Raw genomic sequence first — 24974 nt, forward strand, 5'->3', positions numbered from 1 at the left:
CCATGATTTGATCCATAACATAAACAGCTGATTAGTGCAGCTGAAGTCCAAATAAAATAGGGTGAAACAGAATGTGTGTGGGCGATTTGAGCCGGTTGCTAAAGCTGGGTGTGACAGGTTGGAGAGAGATACCCTGGCTATGTAGAAGACTGTTCACGTCACCTTTTTTATACTAAGAGACAGAGGATGAGGGACAAATGAATAGAAAAATGGTAAATGGACGGCACTTACATGGCATTTTTCTCGTCTTTATCGACCACTCAAAACACTTTACACCACAAACTGCATTCGCATTGCACCTTTTTCTATACATACAGTGTCTCTCTATCTCTCACACACGGCTGATACACCGGGGGCAATTTTGGGATTGACATGTGGACTGGAGGAGCCAGGAATCAAACAACTGACCTTCAGATTTGAGGATGACCTGCTCTACCACCTGAGCCAAAAACAATAGACGACAACAACAATTTTTTTTTCTAACTGATATGAACACAAACCTTTGACTTAAAGGCAAAGAGAATTCATCAGGTGAGAATAAAAATAAACAGTTGTTGGAGTATCTGTTCCCGACCCCTGTCCCTCTGTCTGAAAACCATTTCACATTCAGGGAACTACACTCTGACAATTTTAATCCATCTTCCTCCAGCGTGGACTTGACACTTATTCCTGTTGTATTCCCTGTGGGCAACCTCTCTCTCTGTTCCCCTCCCCTCTCTCTCTCCCTCTCACCTTTGCCTCTCTCACTCGCTCACGGTGACACGTGTCACCTCCTCAACAATGCCTCAGTGTAAAAATAACATTACTGAACCTGCAAGATAACAGCCGAGTCAAGTTTTAAGTATTTGTTATGCAACACTATGTTTCACGTGACATTGCAGAATCCAAACTTCTCAGCTGCTTTGTGAATCAAACACAGTCAGATGATAGCGGCTTTTGCAGAAATCTTTCCTTCCGAAGCAGTTGTATTTTCTTGACCTAAGACCATCAAAGAGCGGCTTCTGCCCGGAGCAGAGGGCAGCTGAAAGACTGACACTGCTAGCATGGCACATTCATAACACTGTAAACTGTCAGGGTGGCAGAAAATGACCTTATACAGTAGGTGCTGTATGTGTCAATGTGAAAGAGTGCGAGTGTGAGAGACTAAGAAACTGTCAAAACATCCATTTATCAAAGAGCCCATGAGGTCTCAGCAATGTTTTTCTCCCTCTCTTTCTCGCACACTTAGCAGACACTCTATATACTGGCTGAGGTGCCTTGAATAGCACTCACATCGTGAATAATGTCTCAGTTAAAGAAAAGATTTTTTTTTTTTTTCAAGCCAACCTTAAATAAAATATTCACAAGCCATGAATGTTAAGAGTAATTGGTTGCTGTGATAAATCTTCCCGTCCATACTGACCATGAAGGGATCAAAATTAAATCTATATCTTTATATTTACGATGGATCAAATCACCAGAGTGGAAGGTTTATATTGTTGTTACAGACCTACTGAAAATGATTACCCCACTCAGCTTTACAGTGTGTTTTAGTGTCTTTAAGCTCACTGTTTTGGTTTAATGGCCCCCTGTTTTACTGTTTTGATTTACCATTGCTGCTCTCATGAATCTAATTCACACAAAACAGCAGACAGACACAGTTAGCCACTAGCTAGTGAACATGGTGAAACACTCAGCAGCTAAAGAGCCAGATATTTTCCTCAGGAGGTGGTGGAGAACAAAAACAGAGCTAAAAGAGACTGAATACAGTTCACTGGGTGTCTGCTGGATGTGTTAAGGCCACTGCTTGCTAACAGGTTTGACATGAGCTTTTTATGGTGATTATACGTCAGTATTGTGTTCACAGATTATTCCACTTCAATCAAGTGACCCAAAATCAATATCTTCATCCTGACAGTCATGTGCTCTTTATTACATCTCAGTATAATATAAATGTAATATAACGATAATTCCTAATTATATCATTAATTAAATTAATGCAACCTCAGCCCAGGTAAGAAACTTAAATGATTAACTGATACTTTTTTTTTTTATTTGACACTCATGGGTTTTTATGAGTATGAGTAGCTACTATGGCTAACAGTAGTGACAGTGTTTGCAGGTCTGATGATGCTGAAGGAAACTCCCTTAGAAGGACAGATTGTCACAACAATCCCACTATTAGTTTATAAGAGTTCAACATCTGCACTCAGGCCAAACTCAGATACAAAACCAGTTTATAACTGACATTAAAGTGGGCAAGAAAAAATGAAATCTACCACTTTTTGATACCGTCTAAGGTTTTTAATTTAGAAAACTGAATTCAATGTTTTTTTTAAGATTTTTCAAGACCAACAGATACCCTGTACCAGGAGGTACCACTTAACCACAGCTCAGCAAGTTCACACAATACAGGAAAACAATGTTATACTAAAACAGACCATTTTATATCTTTCACTCAGATTTCTGAAAACAGCTGAGGTCACTGGTTTTCCCTCATCATCATTCTTATCATGTCCTTATTTATTGTAAACTTGCTCTCAACTTTAAGTTGAAGAATACATTCAGATTATTCTGGAGAAAAAGGACTGGAAGTAATCTTGTCTGTAGTGGTGCAAACGAGGGCATTCAAGCCATCAGACGCTGGTGCTTCTCTGGTTTCCACTCAGTGTGTCTGAAAACACTGAAAGCAGAAGCAGACCTGCAGTGATCAAGTGCTGCTGCTGCTGCTGCTCTGATAGCTCTGCTGAAGATTCATTTTGAATGCATCATTATCAAGCTCAGAACATACCCAGTCTACAGTGGCACTTAGTTCTCCGAGTAAATCAAACCTCCCACTTGGAGGAGAGCAGCTCCTTCAGTGTTGTGATGTACTCCACCAAGCACCGAGCAAAAATGACAAATGGCAAAAACACAAAACACAGTTTGCAACTGTCAGTGGACACAATGTAAGGAAACCCAATCCTGTGTGTGAGCAGTGATGAGTGAGCTGTGGAGTAATGACTTTTTTTCAAGCCAATGCCAATATTCACAAGCCATGAATGTTAAGAGATATTGGTCGCTGTGATAATTCCTCACGTCCATACTGACCATGAAGGAATCAAATCGATATTTTTGAGCAGTAATGCACTGGTGAAATGCTGTAACTGCTGCTGCTTCTGTGTAGACACTGTTCTCATGTATTTGGCATTTTCTCTCAAGCCCAAGCTTTTTACTGTTTACATGAAACTGTTCCAAGCTCTGCAACTTCTTTTCTCAGCAAATCATTTGCCCCCAAAACATCACTTTGAGAATATTTACAATTATAACATCAAATATTTTGCAAGAATTTCAGTTATCGGTTGAGAATTTGATATAACTTATGACTTAAAGGTCACCTTATTGGCTTGGCTGAGGGTGGTGACTGCTTCTTTGTGACATCACAAAGTTTTATTAGTGCTGACGGCTCGTTTTAAGGCTCAGTTTCTGAATACAGGCTGTATGTATCTATCTGAGGGCTTTGATACTTTCACAGTATTAATACAGAACCTAGACCTGCTTTATATTAAAAAATGACATGAACATCTAATTTTATACAATATTAAATCTTTAAGCTTTAAGTTAATTCCTCTTAAAAGGTGGAGTAGGATATACTATGGTGTGGACAAGAGAACATTACATAACATAAAAGGCTGTAAGAATCAAAGAGGTTGATTTTTGTCATGTGATCTGACCTTCTAAACCTTGACTTTGTTTTATGGCTGCTAATAGACAGTTTGAATTTACATTATAAAATATATTTATATTGGGAGATAAAAAAGTATCACCCTCCTGGAGATTATGCCAACTCTTTCACAATCAAGGTTCGAACCCTCACAATATGTAACACTTTCTTTTTTAAATTATTTTTTTCTGGCTTTTTTATGCCTTTAATTATATGAACGTGAAAGAGAGACAGCAAAGTTGGGGAGAGAGAGAGAGAGAGAGAGGGCCGCAGTTCGGATTCGAACCCTGGGCCGTTGCGGTTAGGACTAAGCCTTAATGGTACAGGCTCTACCAGGGGAGCCCCACAATATATAACAATAAGAAATAATATGAAATTTCAAGAGAAACACCAAGTAAGCTTTGGAATTTCCATATGAATTTTGATTTTCGGAAATATTTAGGGACTGTTTGTTTATTTTAAAGAAATGTTACGGTACACATTTTTTGTGTTTGTGTATATGTTGTTTTTGTGCGTAGGTTCCTTTTGTCAGATCCTGTGCATTGCAGTGGTTTTATTTAGTTGGCTCAACACAGGTGTACATCCACTAAGAAAAACCTGTGCGTCTGCTTATTCATGTAATTATGCAATCAACCAATTAAATGGCTGACGTGCAATGTATAAAATCCTGCAGATACATGTCAGGAGCTTCAGATCATGTTCACATCAAACATCAGAATGAGGGTGTGATGTGATCACAGTGACTTTGACTGTGTCATGGTTGGTTGTGTCAGATGGTTGGAGTTTTTCTGAAACTGCTGATCCCCTGGGATTTTCACGCACCTCAGTCTCTGGAGTTTTTACCGAGAATGATGTGTAAAATAAAAAAGCCTCCAGTAAGTGACTTGTTGATAAGAGAGGTCACAGGATAGACAGAAAAGCTACAGTAACTCAGATAACCACTTATTACGACTGTGGTGAGCAACACGTCCAACCTTGAGGTGGATGGTCTACAACAGCAGAGACCACATCAGGTTCCACTCGTCTCAGCCAAGAACGGAAACCCGAGGCTGCGGTGCACACAGACTCACCAACACTGTACAGTTGAAGGCTGGAAAAATGTAGCCTGGTCTGATGGATCTGGATTTCTGCTGAGGCAGCAGATGGTGGGTTCAGAGTTTGGCAAAAACAGCATGAATCAACCTGGCTTGTGTCAAGAGTCCAGGCTGGTGGTGGTGGTGTAATGTTGTGGGGAATGTTTTCTTGGCACAGTTTGGTTTCCTTAACCCTATAATACCAAATGCATCAAATTTGATACAAGCATTTCTGAGACCTATTGCATCACCTTATGGTAAAAACTTCACTCAAAACCCTCTTGTATCCAATCTGATACTTGTCTTCCAACCCCTGGTGGATCCTTTATCACTACAACAATTCAAACACAGTACATGGGATAATCCAAGTTGGCCACCTTCAGATAGTTCCAACTCACTGGATCAAGGTAAAGAAAATTGCGATTTTTACGATTTTCCAGTGACATTTTCTTTGAATTTTTTAGTAATATTCTAACATGAACACTTAATCTGTTGAAGCAAGTTATAATTACATATTTTTTTGCATTTTAGTATGTAGTAAAATCGTGTATAAAATTTGGAAAACCTATATGCAAATAAGTTTTTGTAATTTTTTTTTTTCAAATTTTGTGAAAGGGCCAAATAAAGGTTCCAGATTCAAGAAATCAGAATTTTCTGTCCATTATTTCTGGGGTCAGGCATTACAGGGTTAACACCGACCAATCATGTTTTGAATGCCACAGCCTGTGACAATGGCTACTTCCAGCAGGATAATGCACCATGTCAGGAGGCAAAAGTCGTCTCAAACTGGTTTCATGAACATGGTAATGAGTTCAGTGAACATCAGTGTTGTCCCCAGTCTGACTCCAGTGAAACACCTTGTGGATGTGGTAGAACAGGAGATTGGCAGCATGAATGTGCAGCAGACAAATCTGCAGAAATGATGCAACCATGTCAACATGGAGCCAAGTCTCAAAGGAAAGTTTCCAACAAATTAAGGAATCCATGCCACAAGGAACTGATGCTGTTTGGAGCATAAGGAAGGCCCTATCCAGTATTCCTTAGGTGTTCCTAAAAAAGTGCTCAGTGTGCTGTAATTCAGTATAATGATGGTTAAGCATCATTAAACAGACTAGTTGTATATGTTATATGATATGACAGTAAGAACATGATTTTGTTGTTTGCTCTATAGACTTTTCCATAGCCAGACTGGCCGTTTCCACATTAGTGGAAAGTCAGAAACACCAGAAACCGGAAATGAGATGAGACACTTAGGTCAGCACAGCAATAAAAGCCGTGTTAGAAATAAAGGGTTTATATTAATGTGTAATGCAGCAACTTTAAAAAAACTAGGCCTCATACTAAAATACTGGTATGACCAATTCTACATATCAAGCAGAAAGTAGAAGAAAAGCCCTGTTACCTTCTGTAGCTCAGGTAAATAAAGGCCCTGGTAACTATTTCCCCGTCCCCTGATGATGTAATAGAGACTGGTCACAACATAACATTTTAAAGGAGCAATTGCCAATTGGAAATGTCCAACAGTCATCTGACCAAAGGTGTAACTTCATCACTCAACTCTATCACTCACTCACTCAGTCACCGATATTTGTAGTTGTTATGCTGACCCATGGCCAGTCCAGCCGAAAAAACAGGTGAATAATGATTCACATTTTTAACATTTTTAAACATACATGTATTTAAAAGCACTAAATACCAGTATTTGTTGTCATCGTAATGCAGCACGCTCTCTGGCTTGAGTTTTCCACGCAGCAATAGAAATAGCAGCTGTGAATTTTAAATGGAGCTCAAAGAAATGCTGATGCACCTCAGTTCTCAACAGAGTCTGAAAAGTCCTCACCTGAGGCAATTAAAAAAAAAACAGGCTGCACTGAAAGCTCCTGAAAGCCGAGCGCTTCAGACACAGTCCAGTAACTAAGTAGTTCACATGAACCATCATCTGCATCCTAAAAGACAACAGCATACTCAGTTCTCCCTTGTAAACGTATGCCATGAGTACAAATCATCACACAGCTTGTTTCACTTTCCTGAGATCCTTTCCATTCAGCACAAAATGCACACCTCATGTAATCTAACCATAATGCCACAAAGCTCAGCTCCAGCACTAAATCCATTCAATCAAACATTTGATATGCAGGAGCTCAGGGTGGAAAAAAAACAAAAACATCTCTTATCAAGTTAGGAGTGAATATTTCTGGCATATTGAACCAATTAAATGAAACACTACAAGCCAAGTTTATATAATCTAGATGTTATAACACGGGCCTGTCAGGACGGCACAGATTCACTTCTCACGCTGATTTTACACAGAAGGAGTCATTTCGCTCAAAACTCTAATCCAATTCTTCCACCTCTTTTCTCAGGACTTGAAAGACAATCCATCTGTTCCTGCTGGCCGCTGTTCAATCACGCCGCCTTCTGTTGTGTGGGCCGGAGGTGAGTTAAATGTTTCTACCACTCCGCTGACAGCTGGGGGAGTCAGGGACACAGTGGCATCTCGCTGCTATAAAGATCACGACTGGAGTCCTAATTCATCACCCCAGGCGTCATCATGTGGCATTACAATATGCTAATGTAGCGACGCCGTGCCCTCGCCATCACCTCGTACTCTCTCTTTCATCTCTCTCTCTCTTCCCTCCACGCTCCTCTCGTCGTCGTCCCCCGGGAACGGCTGTGAGTTCCCCCCTTCTGTGATATGCACCTTGCTGCCAATATGTGGTGGGGGCTGAAAGTGATGTCGAAGCTGATGTTGGAATTAGCTGAGCATTGCGTGTAGTTGTCTGGCTGCAACTGATGAACATGTAATTAGTCTGTGGTGACGGTGCTGCAACTGGATTCCATTTAATAAGCACTGGCTCCCCCTCAACTGGTGAATCACTGCCTCACATTCCTTCAGACGGCATAAAAATAGGAAAACCTTTCTAACAGGTGTCGTTTTGTGGTGGAGATTTGTACAGTTGGGATTTCACAGAGATACAATGAAGATTACCCTGCAAGCATGCAGGTGCTGACTGTGTTTCTGAAGCTGTTATAATATGCATAAGTTTGTCATAAATTCCTCATTGGACATTTTGTTTGTGTTATACTCTTAAACCTTACCCCGTGTGATGGGTACGTAAGCCAGCCCCAGTCTCCCGTGATCGTTGTGGTGTCCAGTAGATTCACTGCAGAGAAAAAGCAGAACAACAACACAGGTAAGTGATGAACTTTAAATGATTGTTTTTTCCCATCCTCCCTCGTCCATCCTGTCCTTCATCACCATCCTCTGTGTGTGCTGGCACTTGACAGTCACACATATACACACATACAACTGTCTGACAGGTATGACAGATGAGGCAGCACTTTCGTCACGGCAACTCTGAGCCGAGTGTCACAGTGTGTGATGTCACCTTGACCTGCTTCGCCCTCGTCGCCCTCGGAGCTGAGACCTCAGTGGTCCAGGCTCAGAATAGAACAGGAAACAAGTTAAATGTGCAGTGTGAAATAGGATCTCAGCAGCAACAAGCTGGAAGTCACTATAAATATCCAATACTAAAACTGTTGATTTCAATAAACAGGGTCAAAGTTAAGGTCACCAGTCAGGCTGCTACTTTTTTTGTGTTATTGTTTCCAGTTTCTCTCCATCTTCTTGCCATCTCTGTATATTGACGAATTCCTCGCATATAATTTGTTGAGCTACTTGCCAGGTGATATTCATGTTTAATGAGTTTCATACTTGTTTACATTTTTACTAATATGCACTACTTTATTACATATTTCACTATTATGGCTATAATAATTTTTTTGTCATTTCTGAAAGCTAATTTATTTTCTGTATGAGTACAAATTAAGTACAAAATGGTGGTTAGCCTTATTAGCTTAACTTATCATTAACTTTATTATACTGATTGTAAAACTAAAATTTTGTGGTAAACCATCTGTGCAGGTGTGCTCAAACACACTTACTTAGGTGAACTTGACAACATTTGAAGTGCAGTCCATGTTTAGTCATCCCAAACAGTACAGAAGTTAGCTGTAGCTAGAAAACACATTGCATGCTGACCATACTTTGCAAGTGTTTACATGTTAATGCTAATATTCACTGTATTATTAAATATATCACTGCCACCTATTATCTAATCTTTTGGCATTTTTGATTGCTAATTTATTTTCTGTAAGAATACAAATTCAGTTGAAAATCGCTGAGGGTTAACATTGTTAGCTTAGCTTATCTTTAACTTTAGTATCTTATAGTTGAAATGAAAATGTTATGGTAAACACGGACAGTCTGTAAAGGTGTGCTAAAATGTTTGTTCAGGCCCCATCAGCCATAGATCAGCTATAGATGTTAGCTAGCAGCATACACACCGATCGTTAGCTGACCACTCACTTTGCCAGTATGCTTGTCTGACTGGTCTCCAAACTCCCCAGCTCTTCCTGTTATTTTCTCCCATTCTCTTCTTTTCTTTTTATCTGTGTTTTTATGTAATAGATTCATAAAGTCTCATGATAACTGCAAATTTTAGCTTAGTTTGTAACAATTTGAACTCACACAGATATGTCTTCTCTGCCTGAAGCTTTGAATCTGTTTAATCCCATTCGCATCTTTCCATTAAATGCTGTGTGTATGATATCTCACCGCATGGAAAGTTCAGGTCACATCCTGTCTGAACCTTTAGCTTTGAGTGATATGACAAGTAGAATTAACAGATGAGGAAATATGGATGAGGGACCTGGAGAACCCCTAATTCTACCCTCTGGCAGTGTCCCTATCTTCCACTCTAACAGGTGTGTGTGTGTGTGTGTGTGTGTGTGTGTGTGTGTGTGAATCCCCTTCAACATCCAGTATGATCTCTGCCCCAGGGGCATTCATCAGGCAGCCAATTGATGTTCCTCACATTAGAATGAGTTTAACAAAACACTTCACACTTAGCTTTCCATCTCTCATCCTTCATCTCTCTATTCAACACTTGCTCTCTTCCCGTCTCTACTGCATGTTAAACCCACAATATGCAACGTTTTTGCCTTGAAGCAGGAGGTGAACTGCAGGGCCTGACCTCCTCCCCCTCAGCTTGCCAAGGTCATGTCCTTACACTTTTTACTCATACTGATGAGATAAATACGCAGAGATAATCTGGTATCACTCTGTGGCAACTTCTGAAATGCTGCACACTGAAAGTTCACGGAATATTTGACATTATATGCTCTGAACATGCACAGCTTGGTAGATGTTTCTTAGTCCACTGGCAAAAAGGAAATCATGAAATCGTCTTTTTAATAGCTCATAAGTAACTATCATGGCTGAGGAAGAAAGAGAACAGCACCACCAAACTCAAACTTCATCAAAACAAGAACAACTCATGCAGCTGTCAAACTGCATGAGTTGTGACAAGTGACCTCTGGGACCTGCAGTATCAAAACTGTGTCTGCACATCTATATTACTTGTACACTGGTGTTTTCCCTTCTGCCAAACCTTTTGGGAAACTTTTATAGGACTGGTTGGGTCCAAACACCTTTATGATTCTTTTAATGCTGCACTGGAAGAACTACAGACCAGGCTAACAGGCAGTCAGCCCTGTCATATCATTGCCTTAAAACTGTTATGCTTATGTATTAGCAAGCAGCTGATACATCTGACAGACATGAGGCAACATCAGTTATGTAATACCCACACTTTTTTATAGCTTTGTTTTAGCTTAAATTAGCTTGTAATAGTTGCTAACTTAAGATGATGTTTAGCAAGTAAGCTTACAATGTTAGCATGCTAAAATTTGCTGATTAGCGCTAACCACAAAGTACAACTGGACCCAAGGGAATGCTATTAATTTTGGTCATAAACCAACTATCTCAGGGAATCATCTCACAATAGCTATTGCTATCATGATATGATGTGAATGTCTCTACATAATCGACTGGTAATCCATCTAACTGGCTGGTAATTCAATGCTAATATGAAAAAATACAAATTAATGCAGCTTTAAACGTTAAAAAAGTTTGTATACTTTAACTAACTCTCAGCGTAGCTCTGCCTAATTTCAGAATGCAAAAAGATCTAATTAGTCAAAATAGCTGAAAATACCTATGTGGGCTGACAGGGCTTTAACACAAATGATGTCCAAAAAATATCACTGATTTTGCAGATCACTTTATTAAAACTATTCTGGGCAGTCAGTCTCTTTGGTGGCTGAAAATAGCAGAAGTCAGCAGTCAGCCCTTCTGGAAATAATGAACTTCAATAGCAAGAGCTCTTGTACCATGACAGTAAACTGCACACAGGATGCTTGTGTTTACCAACCTGTACAAAAGAGACTGGATCTAACCTGGGTTAGTCCAACACTAAGAAGTGCTTGGTTGCTGCTGCTGTTTTGGAAGGAGTTTTATAATTTGCTCTTAAGTGTCAATTTGTCACTTTCCTTTGGGTCAAGAAGTGTCAACACTTACAATTCATAGAGGCAAATGGGATGTGTGTAAAACGTCGTAATGGGGATAGAGCACTCTTGTCTGCTGTAGCTCCACTTCATGATTTAGGCTAATAAGACGGGAGTATTTTTCCATAAAATTCTTGCCAAGTGGAGCCTCATGATCTTCTAATTTCTCGGTGCAAAGACTGTTGCTTCTCACACATACGCACATGCACACAGACACACACACAAACACACACACACTCACATGTTGCAATTAGCTGGTGTGTCACTTCTCCTAATTTGGGCACTGGGCCGCTGAGGGGAGCAGTGGGTCAGAACACACAGACAGATGGCAGTGCCACCATCCTCTCATCCCTCCATCCATCCCTCCCCCATCTACCAGCCTTCTCTCCGCCTCTCCCTCCCTCAGGCCACCGACATCCCGTCGTCTCGTATTGATGATGCGGTGGCCCCTCGCACTATAGCCAAGGTCACAAATGGATGCCGCCAATTACACTCCTCTGAGTGCTCTTCATCAGCCCACCAAAGTGACATAATGAAAGCAGTGTACTGGCGCAAGTGGATTTAATAATTCTTCAACTCACCGAGGGAATTTTGTTCTGCTATACTGTTATTATTAAAGGACAAAAAAAAAACAAACAGATATATACCCTCCCCCTCCCCTCCTCCCTGAATCTGACAACATGTGAGGTGTGAGGTGTTATCGCCGCGTGATGATTCATGAGCCATTCCCACCAGTATTTATATAATTTCCACTCAAATAAGAAATCCTTGTCTTTGAAAGTTGTGGGAGTCATTTATTTAATTTGCTCTAGTTGTCTGAATTACTACTTGTATACAAGAGAAAAGGATTTAATGTCTCGGGCTTCACTTTTAATGTGACAGGAACTATGTGAATAAAACACAAGTGAGGATCTCTCTGTATCCCACCTCCATCTCCATGGCGAGGCTTTTGTTTTAGCAGCTGATTTCTTCAATCTAATGTTCAGGTTTTCCCATATGCAAATGCCACACATGTACATATAATGAATTTCCAAATATGTATATATGAAATAAAAACATATACAGTACCAGTCAAAAGTTTGTGTCCATATACATATATGTCCATCCCGTACAAATATGTAGGTTTATGAATGTATGCATATATTGTAGACATATATGAATATATATCCATCAATCAATGTATGTTGATATTATATACAGTAGGGTCCAAAAGTCTGAGACCACTTTCCCAGAATGGGAAGATGACATGTTTAGAGAGACATGTTTAAAATGAATGACAAATGAATAAGAAAAACATATATAAACAAACAAAATTTGTGTATCTATGTTGTATTAATAAATTTAATAAATACATTAAATATATATTATAAACATATATGGTCACATCATATTATACCATATGAAAAGAAAACATCATATAGATATTTTTAAATATATGTTCTTATACAAATTTCACTATGGGTATTTCATATATGTTATTTACATTTACTTATTTGGCAGACGCTGTTATAAACGATGCTATAAACTTATATACTGATGAATTTATATATGTGTGTATATGTGATAATAATTTATAATTATTTATATATATATATATATATATATATATATATATATATATATATATAACATTTCTGTATGTGTTGTTATGACAGGGAGCTAAAAAAAATTCTACACAATTAAGTAACATGACAGATGAAGAGGAGGTTTGTTTCTCCAGGTTAACTGATGCTCGGGACACACTGATGAGAAGCTTTCCGCTGAAGTAACATAACTCCAATAAAAAAAACGCTGCAGCAGTGAAGAGGTTAAAGTCTTCATTTGGAGGTGAAGGCGGTTGGAGGCAAGTGTTTCTCCTCGAGGACTCTGGGCTTGAAATTGAGTTTGCTCCCGTTTCACAGCATCCTGTTCATAACAGAAACACAAACCCCCAATACCAGCCCTCCCTATGTCCCCACACCACCACCACCTCCACCAATTTCTCTCTCACCCTCTACACCCTGCACTCCTCCACATCGTGGAGACCGCCAAATGAAAAAGCTGTCCGCCGACTTGAGAGCTTGTTTTTGCTCGCTCAGAGACACGCCACATATTTCCCAGGGCAGTGGTCAACTTTCCTCTGCCATTACTCCCCACCCCTGCCGCCCCTCCTCACCCTGCAACTCAATCTGGCCAGTAGGTTAGCGGGTGTGTGGACGCCTGCGGCCTAGCATTCACGTCTCGGGCATGTATCAAATCAGCCAGGGCCCTGCCAATGCTTTTGAAATGCATTGACGCGCACACATGCACACAAACACACACTCTCTTTCTCTCGCGGCGGTCGTGGCGGGCTGAAAGAGAGAGAGAGCGTGTGTGTGTAGGAAATCAACACAGAAGAATTATGGTCTGTCTAGGAGGAAGTGGAGTTTGTCTGCAGCGCCTGCAGTGACTCCGTACAGCCGACAACAACAATGTCGCTTTTAAAAAATAAAACACACACACAGAAAAGGGGGGAAAGTCTATGGCAGAATAGAGCAGATGCTTTAAACCTCATTTCCACCTGAAAAGACATGGTCATACATTTCAAAGGAAAAAGTGCAGCCATTATTCCACACCAAGTGTCTAAACACACACTCAGTGACACACACATATACTGGAGTATGTAGTATATACATACACACAGACAGACAGCAGACAACATGTGATGGCAATCATAAATGTGCATCGTACCGTTTTCTGAAAAAGCACATTACACTGGCAAAAAAACACGCCCTCACACACGTATACACACACACACACACACACAGCTGACATATACTGTATATACACGCAAACAGACACAATGATGGCACGGCTCTCGGGCGAGACAGGGACTGTGACAGCGGTGTAATTATCTCATCAACACCTCCCTTCTCTAACAAGCTTCTTCTCCTCGTCCCCCTCCTCCCGCCGCCCGTAAAGCTCCTCATCAGCGCTGCGACCAGAGGAAATGATAAAAGCCTTCACAGAGATGAGAGGAGCTCCACCAAAACACCAAACCCTCTTCCACGCACACTCACACACACAGCCATCCTCCATCCTTTCTAGTTTTGTTTTGCATTTGTTCCACAGTCCTAACACCAATTCCCCACTCTCCAATTACCAGAGCAAGTCCACATAAATTACTACCTCTCAAAAAAAAAAAAAATGTTCTCAGCCTTTGCTGGTTCAAGGCCAGCAACACACCAATACAAAATGACTAGAAATAATTTTTTTTTTTGCCCCCCCCCCCCACACTTTCAATTCCTCCTCCTCCTCCTCCTCCTTTTCCTTTCAATGCAAATTTATTTTTCACAGTTTTTTTTCAGCGGTAACACTGATGATGACTAGTGATAGGTTTAGGGAGGTGTGCTGAACCAAATTGGGCATGTGAAATGAAAGGTGGAATAGAATTAAGGATGTTCAACGACTCCTTTGATTCACAAATTGTTAATTTGGCGCCTGTGAGTGAATAGAAGAGAAAGGAGCACAGAGGTAGTGGATCATGTTATTGCAGCACACAAGGACACTCAAGTACACAGGCACGGCGGGGGCTTAAAGCAAGACTCTTCAAGCATTTTCAGATCGAAACCATCAAGTAAAGAAAGGCACAACTGCGCTGCATGACAATATTTGAGAAGTATGATTTTCATTTTGGAAAAAATAAGGGCGTCACTTATCAGAAGACGCCAAGCATTTGAAAATAAGAAAATTAATTTATTCAGACTGAAATAACGTCTCCAGATCTGTAGCCATGACTCTGTAAACTACACTATTCATTAATTTAACTGTTCATTTTAATTTTCTACGAATTATTGTAGGTGCCATTTAAAGGTACTTTTTTTTTTTGGGGGGGGGGGGGGGGGGGTTTGTCTTTTTTTGACTGGGTCTCCATTTGTCTGTGTTTGACTTACTTCCTGCCAGAGGATGGGCAGAAGTGATCGACAGCTACAAGAACTACAGGAATGCACCACGAAAAGGCCACTGAGGTCAGGGACACGCACAGTATACTGAACAAAAATATAAATGCAACATTAGATTGCAGACTTTTTCTATTATCACTAAAGGTACACACACATAGATATACTGTGACTACATCCTGAGGCTCGCTGTTGCGCATAATGTACACAAATTCCTGGAAGCTAAAACATCCCAGTTCTTGTATGACGTGCGCGGTCACCTGACGTGTCACCCACTGAGCATGTTCGAGAGGCTCTGGATCTGTGAGTACGACAGCATGTTCCACTCTCTGCCAATACCCAGCAACTTTGCACAGCCACTGAAGAGGAGCGGTCCAACAATCAACAAGCTGATCAGCTCTGTACACAGGAGATGTGTCACACTGCATGAAGCAAATGGCGATCACTGACTCGTTTTCTGATCCATGATCCTCCCCCCCAAAAATGCAAATCTGTAGTCCACGTCACACAGTTCAGGACCTAATAAATGTCTTTTTTTTCAAAATAAAACTGCCCATTTTAAAGTGGTCTTTTATTGTGACCAGCCCAAGGCTCATCTGTGCAATAATGATGCTGTGAAATCAACATTTTAATACAGTCACACCTGTCAGGTGGATGGATGATCATGGCAGAGGGGAAGAGCTCACTAACACAGATTTAAACACATTTGTGAAGAAAATTCAAGAGGAAGACAGGTTTTGTGTGGTTAGTCTAAGACCAGAATGGGAGCAAAATAATAACTGTTGTGTTTATGTTTTTGTTACTGAATATGGAAATATGATCATTTTTATCTATTTAAAAGAAAACTCTCACTTTTAAAGTGATCAGCCTTAAAAAATCAATGTGTCTAATTATATAATTATCCCCTTAATGTCATCTGAACCTCCCGATTCCCCAGATGTCACAGAGGATATAATCTCACTGCCCATCATTTGCGGCTGAGGCCCTGAACGTGTCATTAGAAATATCCAGAGGAATTAAAAAGCAGCTCCTCTGCCTTCAGGTCCTCACCACCGTGGTCCTCACCAATTTCTGCATCTCTGTATACATTTTATTTTCACCGCAATTAGTGTTTGGGAGGATGTAAACAGTGCATCAGTGAAAACAGACTCTAAACAGATTTTTGCATGTATTTCATTTCGATATTCAGCTAGTTTCATTTTACAGAATAGGAAACTAAACAGTGCAGCTTCCTGGAGACAAATAGGCTGTAAATAAACCACAACACACGGCAGCAAAACTCAAGGCTGTGATGAAACACATCTGATCAGCCACAGCCTGACATATGTCACTACATGTAGCATTTAATTTGTCTCAAAACTCACACACAAAATCCATGCATGTGATGGCATCTGGCTCCACCCTCCCCATGCGTTCTCAACACCTCAACCCTCGCTCGCTCGTCCAGTTGACCTTTGAGACTTTGGAGGTGGGGACAGTGGCTGGTGTCCCTGCTTCATTGATTGATCACTTTGAACACCACAAACCACAATGGCTACCACAATGGACCGGGCCAGCCTGTGAACAAATATGAGTAATCGTCAGCCGCTGTCTGCGGGCAACTGCAGTAGTGTATGCTTAGCAGAAGGGCTCCTTTGGAAGGATGTTGTCACACTTATGTGTGCAAATTTTGAGATGAATTAAAGGCCAAATGTTTTCATTCAGGAAAACTAGTGAGGCTTTATTTTAACATCCCCATTCAACATTTCTAAACAGTTGAAGGGGCCATTTGAAATCTTTCTCTGCCACTGAACATGGTTTCTTGCCGGGAGTGGGTGGTGGTGATCGTCACTTGAAAGAGTTTCGGCCATCAAGACAAGAGGTTATATTACTCTCACTGAGCAGCGCTGCGTCTTCAGGGCAGACTGGAGGCTACAGTGAGTCGTTATCAGAAACTGACGATACAGGCCGGGGTTAGCTGGTTAGCGTGCTAACTTCAGTAGAAGAAAAGCCGTGATCGAGTGAACACTGGCGTTGCTTCCCACAGCTGGAGACAGCTCTTGGAGAGTGAACAAATGAAGTTTGGTGCTGAACTCGAAACTTTTCTTCTAGACTGGTAAGTAAACAGCTGTTAATGCTAACGTTAGCTATGTAGCAATAGCAAATGTTACAAATAGCTGTTTTAAGATACAGTTAATAAATTGCTTATAACACACTACAATGTTATAATTAAAGCCAACAAAAGAGTATTTTAAAGTGTTTATTAATGAAGTTGAAGCGTCTATTTAAGTATATAAATAGATAATGAATGATTGATGAAATCAGAATCTTTCATATGATTAGAAAATATGAAGAGTGTATTTATTATGTTTCTTAATTTCTCATTATTGTTGTATGCACTCATTTATGGATTAACTTCAGTTCCCACATGCAAACCCTGTCCACTGAAGAAGGTCATGAGATGCAGCTGAAAGCTCTGCAAGAAATTTAGTAAGAGAAACTTGAGCTCAGATTTTTTTTGTCAGATTGCTCTTTCTAATGTCAAGAATAAACCTTCAAGCTCAAGAGTCAACACTTACAATAATAAATACTTTATAACAGATATAACAGCTGACAAAGATGTTGATAAACACTTTAATTTTGTGTAACTGCTCACAACTGCATTATAATATTTTATGAGGATTTATGACATGTTTATGTTGTCAGAAGCAAACAAAACATAACTTTATTCCACTGAAATAGCTACACATAAAACGGCCAAAGACACATTTTGGAAACAAACTTCTTGAGGAAAGTAAAACAGTTCATTAAGTGTCACTCCTTCCTTAAGAGTAAAGTTAACTTCACTGCTGCTCCCGCTGTCACAGATCACTACCTTCTCATCAGTGATGATCATTCAGAGTCACATACAGTGTGTGTCTGTGTCTGTGTGTGTGTGTCTGAGAGAGAGCTACTCTGAGACACCAATTCACAAACGGCCCACCTCTACTCATCACTAATCCCAGTGCGACACAACACCATCAAGTTTCTGTATTCTGTTACTGTTCCCTTGTTTATCGCGGGGAGAGAAGATCAATGAGAAGCAGCGGTGCAGGTTACAGACATGCAGATTTTCTTGGAACCAGCTATGTCAAGAGTTTATGTAGCCGAAAAAGATGTAAAGCAAAAATGGCTGATCAACAACAACGTGATCATCATAGCAAAACACGCAGTCCATTGTACAAACTGGGTTAAAGACAATCAAGTGCTTACATTAAGAGCTCAACCTGCCAGGTTTGTCAGAGTCCTTGACATTGTGTGGAGGCAGCAGAGAGTGTAGACAGGGAATTAATTAATAATTAATTAATTAATTAATTAATAGTAGTTGTAGAAAAAAGTGGATGTTCTTATGAAGTACAAATAATCATGTCGACCTTCATGTTTTGTTCCCCCCTCTCAGCCCCAAGTCACTTTTTCCTCCTGAAGATGTTAATCTTTAAAGGTCCCATATTGTATACAGTGAGATTTCCATGTGTTTTATTTGTTGTAAGGTTAAAACTTTCACACTAAAGCAGATCTTGTCCGTTTTCTGATGTTTGCTTTTAATTTCAACTTGTTTAATTATATGATTCAATTTTCTACTTTTCTCTTTTTTTAGTTCTTATTTTGTAATTCTTTTTTTTTATTATTTAAAGGTCCCATGTTGTATAAAGTGAAATTTTAATATCGTGAAAGTATCAAAGCCTTAGTCCACAGAGAAATGCACACAGCCTGCATTCAGAAACTGAGCCTTCAAACCAGCCGTTAGGACTTATGTAACTTTGTGATGTCACAACAAAGCAGTCACCACCCTCAACCATGATTTGGTCTCTCGAAGTATTTACCAGAAATCATCTGTTTTTATTGAGTCACTGAGAAGAGTGATCAGGCATTGGATAGAATCAGTGAACACAACATCACTGGACTCATCATTACTAACACCATACTAACAATTTAGCTGTTACTGTACAAAGTGACTGGTTCTTTCTAATGAATGGGAAACCACCAGCACTCTGTGCTGGTTACCCATTAGTAAATGGTCTGGATTGTATTGAATATTAACATGAGAGCTCTACTGTTTTGGAACCAGTAGCACCTGCTCCAAAAAGCAAACATGAATACAGTTAGGAATAATAATGACATTTATAATAATATCATATTGTAAATTCATCTACATGAAGTAAATATAAATAATAAACTAGCAACATGTTTTTTTAAATACTTAAAGGCCAATCAGCTGATGTCCTTAGTCCATTGCCCTTACCTGTTTGTGTTGTTCATGGTCACAAGGGCTTGGGACCAGTTGTAGCAAACACTGGGCAAAGACCAGGGTACAACCCAGAGGTCACTAGTGTGTCACAGACACACAACACATTCACACCTACAGCCAATTAAGAGTCTCAGCTCAGCTCAACTGACCTGCATGTCTTGTCTCTGGTGTCCTGTGACAAGTTCTCCAAATGAACACAAAGCAGTAGGTAGATTGGCCACGCCCTCTGGAGCAACACATTTAGTAAGGTAAGGGAATCTGTCATCTTGGTTACAGCATACAGCTTACCATACATCAGTTTTGAGACACTTGCTGAATTGACTGATGTCTGGAGTGCTCGTATCATAGTCTGTATATAAAGATGGGCGTAGCCTTCATGACATCATCCATAGGTTTCTGAAGAGCAGTTTTGAAACTCAGAGTCAGCTGCTTCTTCATCGCCATTTTTCCAGGGCCTGACTCTCAGCTAACCCAAAATTGGGCAAAGAGGTGGGCTGTGCGTGGAGCTGAGACTTTGGTGCATGCCTGTTTGTGGCAAGCATAAGATCACCAACCTGTCACTCAATGCCGCCACGCTCTCAATTACACAGAACTTTAAGCCTTAATAAAATGTAAACAGGTGAGTTAAAAATTCAGCCCTCGTACAGTTGTCATGAAGGAAGACATTCGAGAGAGCCCAACAATGTTTATTTTGTACCAGGCTGTAGACACGTTTGTCTCTGCTGTAAAGTTTTACATTTTATCATGGGAGTCTATGGGGGTTGACTTGCTTTTGGAGCCAGCCTCAAGTAGCCATTGAGGGAACTGCAGCTTTCAGCACTTCTGTGTGGGGTGTATTTTTCAGCCCTGGAGGTTGCCACTTGGAGGAAACCCACAATCATTGTCATGCTTATTTAAAATAAAAAAAAAACAACAGTGATCTCTCATTTAAGTCTAATGTCTGCACGGACTTTCTCGCTCACCTAATTTAACATATATTAGACAAGGGAACTACAAATTCTCGTGTCTTATGTTTATTCTCACACACACTTTTAAAATGTTGAGCTAAAACTGTGCTTTGGTCAGTGGTGATGCTTTGACTGTATATATAGTAAAGTTTTTTCATCTGTGATGTGATGCTCTTTCTTTCCTTTTTTTTTTTTTTCGTTCTCTCAGTATTTGTTGCAGCAGTGGCCTATTTTCCCCACAGGGATCATTAAAGCTTCATCTCATTACCTCTACACCTACACTCACCTTCTTCCCTTCTCCTCCTCCTCCTACACCTCCTCCTCTCATCTCTCTCCAAACTCTCCCTGAAGTTTCTCTCCCCAGAGGCCCTTCTTTTCTCCCTGCGTCTCCATTGTGGTGTAAGCATTTTGTCCTTGGTGCAGAGAAAGCAGCACAGACGGACAGAGGGAGAGGGCTGCTGGGAGACTTATTATGACACACTGATGCAGATGTCCCCCCCCCAAAAAAACACTTTTTTCCACTTTTCATCTTCTCCCTCTGAACTCTGCTCTGTTTGTATGGTGAGAGCAGGGAATGAGATTTTTGAGGTTTAAAGTGGTAAACAGAGCCAACAAGTGCAAACAACAGTAACCAGTCACAATCTCAGACACACAAAGACACATGCACATGTTTTAGCATATGTGAGGGAAAACCATGTATCTTTAGGTTTGGTGATTTTTCCAGTTTTCTTTAAAGTTCTTACATTACAAGGATGATATATAATCAAACACTAACAACATTATGTGTCTGAAAGTAGAAACAAAACTGTGGTGAAATGAAAAAAAGAGCAGAAAAAACCCAGTGGTAAATACTACTGGATTTTTGAAACCACCATGTTTTTTTGTGTTCAATGACAAACTGAAAAAGGCCACTTCAGAGCAAGAGTTTAATTTTCGTTCCACTGACTCTTAGTTGAGAAAATGCTTTGATCAGTGGTGGAGTGCAACAAGGTGCTACTCTGATCTGCTTGTACTTGATTATTTCCATTTCATGCTATATCATTCTTCTGTTTCACTACATTTCTGATCAAGATTTTACATTTAAGAAAAAATAGAATTACCTCCTAGTGGTTGTATGCCTCCACCAACGAGCCAAGTTGCAGGAAATATAGTCACAATCTCCCCTTCCTGAGTTACAGCTGACAGTGTTACAGTGTTTTTGCAGATCACAGAGAAGTTGAGCTTTGACCATTTGGATATAAAATGCCATCACATTGGTTAAATTGTGTCATATTTAGTGTATGTTTTGTGAAGTCAAAGTGACCTTGACCTTTGACCTTTGGCCACCAAAATCTAATCAAATTTATCCTTGAGTTCAACTGAGTGTTTGTAAATAAATAAATAAATAAACAAAAAACAAGCTTGGAGAGATAGATGAAAAAGTTGATACCATGCACAAATCTGTCTGGTATGTCTGAGGTTAGCATAACTTAGCATAAAAACTGTAAACAGGGAAACAGTTAGCCTTGGCTCTGTCCAAAAGTGACAAAATTCACCCACCAGCACATCAAGAGCTCATTAAATCAAATGTTAGCACATAAAACCCAGTAAAACTGTGAATTCTCATTAGAACACTTCATTATGTGAGAGTGGTGTTAACAGTGTGTAGCTGTGCCGTGAGTTGTTAGCAGCTACACTGAAAAGACATCTAAACTGCTCATGTGGTTTCATTTAAGTCACTTTTCCAAACATAAAGAGGTAAAATTATTCAATATTACATCTAAAAAGCAAATACTGGGGGGAAAAGGCCCAAAACATGAGTACAAATTTGTGTAGCACAACTTTCTTTTTTCTTCTTTCCTTTCCCATTTATAATCTCCGTCCCTCCAGACATAGTTTGTGTCCTGGTGGAAGGGCCTGACCCCTTATGTTGGGAACCACTGGACTTAAGTATCTAACTGTATATAACATAATTAGAGCTCATCACAGGGGACATTTGTCTGTTTGACCAGATACTTTAACTACACTTTGCTGAGGAGTTTGAATGCGGGGCCTTTACTTATAATGGACCATGTTTACTTTGCTTTGCATGTACTTAAGTAAACGATCTGAGTACTTCTACGAGCACTGGCTTTGAAAAGCAGTTGCACCAAAAATGGGAAACATATTGAGGACATGACTGGACGTGTTTGAAACACAGATGTTCATTATCAGGCAAATGTGGAAATACGAACACACACAGCTATAAACACATTCACAAATGAAGAAAATGTCTGAAAATTAATTAATAATAAAAACCAAAAACCAAAATACACAACCCAGTTAAAGTGTCCAGTTGCTTTGGAATAATTCTAGAGAGTCTTTGACATTTAACATCCATGAAAATATGAACAAACAGAGAAAAGGACTTTACAGGCTGCGGCTGGGCACCAAGCACCACAGCAGGACCCCGCGGGACACCAGCAAACACAGCTGGCATTGAAGACTTTATTTGCGAGGTGCACTAAACAGTTTCTAGCATTATCCCAGAGTAATGGGACTCTGTCACATGCTTGATACTTTTTTGATGAAATCGTTACCTGTCTCATGCATTTTTGATTTGTTGATTTTGCCAGATCAATGTTACAGGAGACGGCAAGCACAGCACAGAATTTTAATATGTTACCGACGTATCAGTGTCAAACTAACTTCACTTTTTGTTCTTCTATATGATTAAAGCTCCCATATTGTAGAAAGTGACATGTCCACATCTTCTTTGTTGTGTGCGCAATAGACGGACAAAATGCGCACAGCGTCTTAAAATGAGCCGTCAGGACCTCTGTATCTTTGTGATGTCACAACAAAGCAGTCACCACCCTCAGCTAGATCCACCTGAACCAAGTGTCCAACCTTGCAGGATTTGGTTTCTCTGAGTGTTTACCTGAAATCTGCTATATTTTTATTCAATCACTCAGAAAACAGTCAGAGTCTGTCCTCTGATTGGCTCACCAGCCTGTTGTCACTAGAGCTCCAGAGAGAAGCTGAGAGAGGAGATGTAAAACTACATTTAGATGGTTTTAAAAAATACATATATGTCTCCTTATGTATAACAACACTTCAAATAAAATACCAGTTAAGTGTAAAATATGGGACCTTTAGCAAACGATCTTATCAGAAAATGTAGATATTTATTTCTGTCTTTCTGCAAATGCAAGGTATCTGTGGATGTGCAAGTGCCATTTATTGACTGAAAAGCAGCTGTGACATGAATTATTTTTCAGTCAGGGAGTCATGAATAAAAGACTCATCACCGAAGCTGCGAATGGCTGAACAAAATACGCAGAAATCCAAAAATGGTCCATCCATTGCATCATGCACACATGGATCTGCTGTTTCTGTAACCTACAAGTATCTTTACACAGGAGGCACAACAGCACACATCATCACCACCGCTGGAGCAAAATTGTTATGGAAATGAAGCAAAAAACTGTGCACTGAGAAAGTTTTTCTATAATATCAGCACAAAATGCACTAGAGACAGCGCTTTTTCTACGAATAAAAAAACAGAATATAAATAAAAAAATAAACACACCCTAGTTTACACCTCTCTAAAATCACAAGATTAGGTCATAAAGAGTGGGCGGTGGAGTGTCTGCTCCTCTGCTGGACTGGTGACGAGATGATTCCGGTTATGCTGGCCAGCGCACCCCTGCACAATCCCTCATATCTTATTTTAGCAGGTGCTCCCAGACTGGGGCATGAGGACCTGCTTTGTATATCCCTGCAAGGCATCGTGTTTGCTGCATGATGGAGGGTGGAAGATGCTCAGGGCCAGCGAGGCTCATCCTGTCCCAGGGGGGAGGAGTGAATAGCAGGCCATACTGCTGCCCAGGCCTGCCTGGCGTCCCCTGGGAAAAATTCGAGAGGGGTATAGGCGTAGTGGAGGAGAGGCATGTGGAGCTATTTATAGAGCAGGTAAAGAGGAGAGGTGAGAAAAGAAGGGGGGGTGGGGGGGGGAGAGGGGAGTTGAAATCAAGAAGAAGAGAGACAGAAGAGGCTAAAAGCAGATGACAGCATGATACCTGCAGCTTCCACAGAGATCTGGGCTGACGCTGTCCGCAGCACCTGCTGAACAGAACAGAGCCCCTGACTTTTACCACAGCCTGCTAGCGCCAAAACTAACACCGTATGCCTCAACTTATTGATTTATGGTAGAGAGAGTTCACACAGAGGTTAGCTGTGCTGAAGCGTGAGCGAGCGAGACGGAGCAGAGAGAATAGCTGAGTTAAGATGACAGTGATATTTTATCAATACAGACTCAACTCGTAGCCCAGAGTTTCTTTGTGATGTTTCTATACTAGCCCAGTTCTGGCTCTGCCTTCCTCTTTAATAAATAAAATTACTTTTATTCTTTATTTATTTTCCCCCCCGTCTCTGCTCCACCCGCAGGCCCCCGCACTGTCAGCTCGTTTCAGCCCCGGTGCAGCATGTATGTCTCTGTTTCACACTGATGCCCTTTAATCATTTTCATCATTTCAGTGGGCTGACATTTTACATAAAGAGCTCTTATCATCCCTGGCTTACGGTTAATGATGAATGCTGATAATTACTGTCAGTCTGTGTGTCTAACGTGCCGTGGTCGCATCAATATCTCTGCTCTGGAGTGTGTGTGCTTAAAAAGAGAAAAGAGTCTGCAACATCCAAAGCTGCAAAGGATAATAA

At 40.4% G+C, this 24974-nt stretch overlaps 1 protein-coding gene across 3 annotated transcripts in view; it reads right to left on the reverse strand.

Annotated features, from left to right (window-relative positions):
• epha8 (eph receptor A8) overlaps positions 1-24974 on the reverse strand; it is a 118544-nt gene that overhangs the window by 80036 nt on the left and 13534 nt on the right. For all 3 annotated transcript variants that reach the window (XM_071494222.1, XM_071494221.1, XM_071494224.1), the window contains exon 2: positions 7855-7919. In XM_071494222.1, coding sequence (XP_071350323.1) covers positions 7855-7919 — 65 coding nt within the window. The remainder of the gene's footprint in view (positions 1-7854; positions 7920-24974) is intronic.

Source organism: Trachinotus anak, unplaced genomic scaffold, assembly GCF_046630095.1.
Source record: "Trachinotus anak isolate AG129_WGS33_773 ecotype Australia unplaced genomic scaffold, CSIRO_AGI_Tana_v1 ptg000013l, whole genome shotgun sequence".
Lineage (NCBI taxonomy): Eukaryota > Metazoa > Chordata > Actinopteri > Carangiformes > Carangidae > Trachinotus > Trachinotus anak.